The sequence below is a fragment of the Otolemur garnettii genome, unplaced genomic scaffold (assembly GCF_000181295.1).
Source record: "Otolemur garnettii isolate 467f Iridium unplaced genomic scaffold, OtoGar3 scaffold00043, whole genome shotgun sequence".
Classification (NCBI taxonomy): domain Eukaryota; kingdom Metazoa; phylum Chordata; class Mammalia; order Primates; family Galagidae; genus Otolemur; species Otolemur garnettii.
Window position 1 is genome coordinate 3,195,240 of NW_003852438.1, and position 4,395 is coordinate 3,199,634.

At 34.3% G+C, this 4,395-nt stretch overlaps 1 protein-coding gene across 1 annotated transcript in view; it reads left to right on the forward strand.

The window, feature by feature from the left end:
- Positions 1-4,395, forward strand: part of GTF2F2 (general transcription factor IIF subunit 2) — a 159,419-nt gene that overhangs the window by 28,191 nt on the left and 126,833 nt on the right. Inside the window, exons 3-4 of the mRNA XM_003790354.3 lie at positions 134-152; positions 1,806-1,950. Coding sequence (XP_003790402.1) covers positions 134-152; positions 1,806-1,950 — 164 coding nt within the window. The remainder of the gene's footprint in view (positions 1-133; positions 153-1,805; positions 1,951-4,395) is intronic.

Below are 4,395 nucleotides of genomic sequence, written 5' to 3' on the forward strand. Positions count from 1 at the left end.
GGGTAAATATTAATCTTTATAAACATAATATTTTACGTACATAGGAAGTAGCATTATTTCTTAGGTCTTAACTAACATTTGAAAACAATGTAAATGCTAAATAATTTTAAATATTTCCTTTTCTCTCTTTCAGGAATCAAGGAAGGACTGAGGTAAGATTATTTATATGAAAATCTTAGTTAAAACGTGAGCTTATTTTACTTTTAGTAATCGTAAAGAGAGAGCATTGTTTGCATTTTGGAAAGTTCTACATTAAATGAGAGGCTGATGGTCAGGAGCACATTGTGATATACATGCCACCCTTGGGAATAAGTGTATTCTTTTCTAATTGTTGACTCTCAGCCTTTTCTTCTTTGACTCCAATATCCCCTCTCATAGTCCCAGTACTAATGAAACTGAGTAAAACTTCAGTAATACTTTGGTGATGCTTTAGTATTATTTCTGTGTGGCGAAGACATTTGATTTTTTGAGAACTTTAGATTCGGACTCAGTGAGTTCAGTTAATTTATATTTAATAGTACCTATTATGTAGTAGAGTGGTATAAATACCATGATCTTCCTTTGTGGTTGGAAGATCAGTAGTTTTATGTTTATAAATTTCTTTAAGGTAAAATTTGAGTTATCCTTAAAAATAGTTGTATTTGTTAAAATATTCAAAAATTAAACAGTGTCATGTACTTGTACAGTAGTCATTCAGACCTGAAAAAGAAATATATCCTCTGTTTAAGGAGCACTTAGGGTTTTCAGAGTAAAAAGCTCATTTTCCTCCCCTTTCATATACAGTTGAAAGAATATTAATTTCTTAATATTCTTAAAATATTCACTCATTCAGCAAATACTGTTTTCTTCTATGTGTCAGGTTCTTTGCTCGATCTTTGCTCGAGGATATAAAAGTAATGAGACAGTGGTTCATACCTGTAATCCTAGAACTCTGGAAAGTCGAGATGGGCAGATTGTTTGAGCTCAGTAGTTCCAGCCAGCCTGATCAAGAGAGAGACCCCCATTTCTACTAAAAATAGAAAAACTAGCCTGTCATGTGGTGTATGCCTATGGTTCTGGTTAGTCAGGGAGGGTGAAGCAAGAGGATTACTTGAGCCCAAGTGTTTTGAGATTGGTGTGAGCTGTGACTGCATAGCACCTAGCCTGGGCGACAGAGTGAGACTCTGCCTCAAAAACAAAACAAATAAATAAAAAAAGTAATGAGACATAATGATCCCGTGACCTCAGAGATCTTAGGAATAATTTTATTCCTGTTTTAGAAAGAGTTGTTCAGCTACAGACCAGAGAAAACATTTGAAAGCTGTTCTTCTTTATGATGGTAGATTAGCCTTATTATTCTATGACAGATGGGAATTAGATTTTTTTTTTAAACACAGTATCTCTGTCATGCAGGCTGGTGTGCAGTGGCTATTCATAGCTACAATCATGGTGCACAGTAGCCTTGAACTCTCGTGCTCAAGCAATCCTCATGAATCAGCCTCCTGATAGCTCGTATTACAGGCATGTGCCACTGCGCCCAGTTTAGATTCTCTTTGTATGACTAAGAATTAAAGATTTTTATAATAAAGTGACTGGGAAAGACTCACATTAAAAACAAGTATTTGATTTATAATTGAATCTTCTTTTAAGTTACTTTGAATACAAAAAAATCTTTGGTAATAACCTCTGGTTAATGCGTTCATAAAATGACTAGAAAGACTCACATGTTTTAGAAAATGTATTGGATTTATAATAATAAAATGTTCTTTATGGTTGTTGTGAATATAAAAGTCTTTTGTAATAACCTCTGGTTATGTCTTTATTAGGTGTCATTTACTTTGAATGAGGATCTTGCAAATATTCATGATATTGGTGGAAAACCAGCCTCAGTTAGCACACCTAGAGAACATCCATTTGTCTTGCAGAGTGTTGGAGGACAGACATTAACAGTATTTACTGAGAGCTCCACAGGTAGGTGAGAATGGAATTATTTCATGTGATTCCTGTACGTACTGTGCAGATTTTCTGTCTCCTTATACACACCCCTGTTTGCTTTCATTAAGGTCATTACTGAGGCTATTCCATCTGTCATTTTGTCTGCCTCTGTTACTCATATCATGCTTTGTTCTGTGTATTTCCTCGTAATTAGTGACATTTTAGCCGTCACTTAAGGGTTTAATTTCCATTTGGGGTATGAAGATATAGAACAAAGCAGATGGAAGAATGTGGTGTACCCAAGCTGGCTTCTAAGATGTTGAAGAAACAGTATTGTGAGTTTTGCCAAGATAGGGTCGTTCTTGCTTATTTTGGTAAATTGATATTCAGTACGTATAAGTTGTACTTTAAAAAAGACTGCTTAATATTAGGAAATATCTTAGTGTGGGCTTTTGCTCTTGTATGCCTTGTATACCAAAAGGCCTTTTTATTATATAAGATTAACTGCTAATTGATATTAGCTTCTATGAAGTTCTGTGTATATAATTTTAAAATTATATTTGCAGTGAGATATTGATACAGTTCAGTAAATCAGGGGCAGATGTTTCCATTTGTGAATTAAATATAGGGGTAGGTTTTTGTGGTATATATTCACATGAGTATCTATGTTTATTTTCCTCATTTCATGATTTTTATCTTTCAATGAATTTAGAATTTTACTATTAAAGAAACAGTCCACCTCAGTTTAATGGAGCTAATTTTCTCATATCTACTTCAGAAAGCTTATTGGTTATGTAAAAGAAAAAATGATTTTATTGTATCTTATCAAACATTTCAAAGAAAGCTGTGAGAAATTATGGTATATTGAAAGCATTATTGTTTAAGAAAGGAAGGTTCTCAGATAATTTGTTGTGGTATCTTGGATCCAATAGCTGGATAAAGTGATCTAACCAGTGAATCTGAGGCTGAGGCAAGAGAATGGCTTAAGCCGAGGAGTTTGAAGTTTCTGTGAGCTGTGAAGCCATAGCACTCTACCAAGGGTGACATAGTGAATGAAACTCTGTTAAAAAAATTCTTTTTTGGTAGAGATGGGGTCTTGGTTTGTTGCCCAGGTAGGTCTCAAATATCTAGCCTCCAGTGATCCTCTTGCCTTGGTCTCCTAAAAATGCTGGGATAAGAGGCATGAGCCACCATTCCTGGCCTTCATTTCTTTGTAATAGTATACAGGTCCATAAAATGTAGTTTTATTAAAATTAAAGCCATATTTGAATTAAAAATGTTAAGAGTTTCTGTTTTAATCACTTTATTCCTTCTGTTAATGTAATTTTGCTGGTTTTTAATAACTTTATTCCTTCTGTTAATGTAATTTTGCTGGCTTGTGAGAGGCCAGGCCCCCTTTGAGCCCATTTATCTAAGGACTGACTTCTACATATTTGTGTATCTTTCGGGGGGTTGGAATTAGAGGAGGCTGCTAATAAGTTGTATGGTACTTTCCCCTTAATTAAAATAATCTACGTATCATCATTCACATTTTGTGAACCCAGTTAATTTGCTCCTAGTTGAGTATTCCTATCTGATAGAAGATGTTTTATTTTTATGGTCTATTTTGTGTTAGCTCTTCTATCTTTGCTTTTCATTGAAATTCTAAATGATGAGTTTCTTAAGTAAATATTTTCATAGGATTCTCTTATCTATTACTTTTCCCCACTTGGGTGTTTAGTTTAGTATTTTTATCTACTATTTATTGGTGACTATTTAGATAAGTTCTGTCTTTTTTTTCTCTGTGGCATCCCTGTTTTTATTCAAACTTAGATTTTCTTCTTTATAACTGCCAGTTCTAGACAAAAATTTTCATTCATCTGTTCAACAGATACTTTCAGTGCCAGGCCTTGTGCTAGATTAAGGCTGGATTCCTGTCCTGTGGGACAACCATTATGTGAATAAATAATTGCTACAAGAAGTGCTTTAATGGAGTTATGTACAAAAAGGAAAAAGTAGAGTGTCTGTTTTGCCTAAAATAACTGGGAAAGGCTTCAGAAGTGGAGATAATATTTGAGTTGGATCTCAAAGTCTGTGAATAAGGGCATGAGTGGAAGGAAAGAAAGCAAAGATAACATTTCTTTTTCTGGCCTTCAAGTATCCTATTCTTTGTTTTACATTCTCCTACTTATTACACTCTGTCATAATGATCTAAAAATCTATTAAGTAGTTCTGGTTAGATTAAAGCAAAAAAGCTCAACTGCGGACTTGATAGTCTAGTTTATAGATGAAAAAAGTTTGGATTGGCGCAGCAGGAATAGAAAGGAGGGGTTATTTTCTGCAGGTAACAGAGGTAATTTTGACAGCTTGTGTTGAATCAACTATGGCGGAATTGGAAGAGTGAGAAGCATAGAGTGGTTTCTAGGCTTTTTTTTGGCTGGAGCGCCTGCATGGGTAATGAGACTTGTTACTGAGTTAGGAAATATTTTTTTTTTTTTTTTT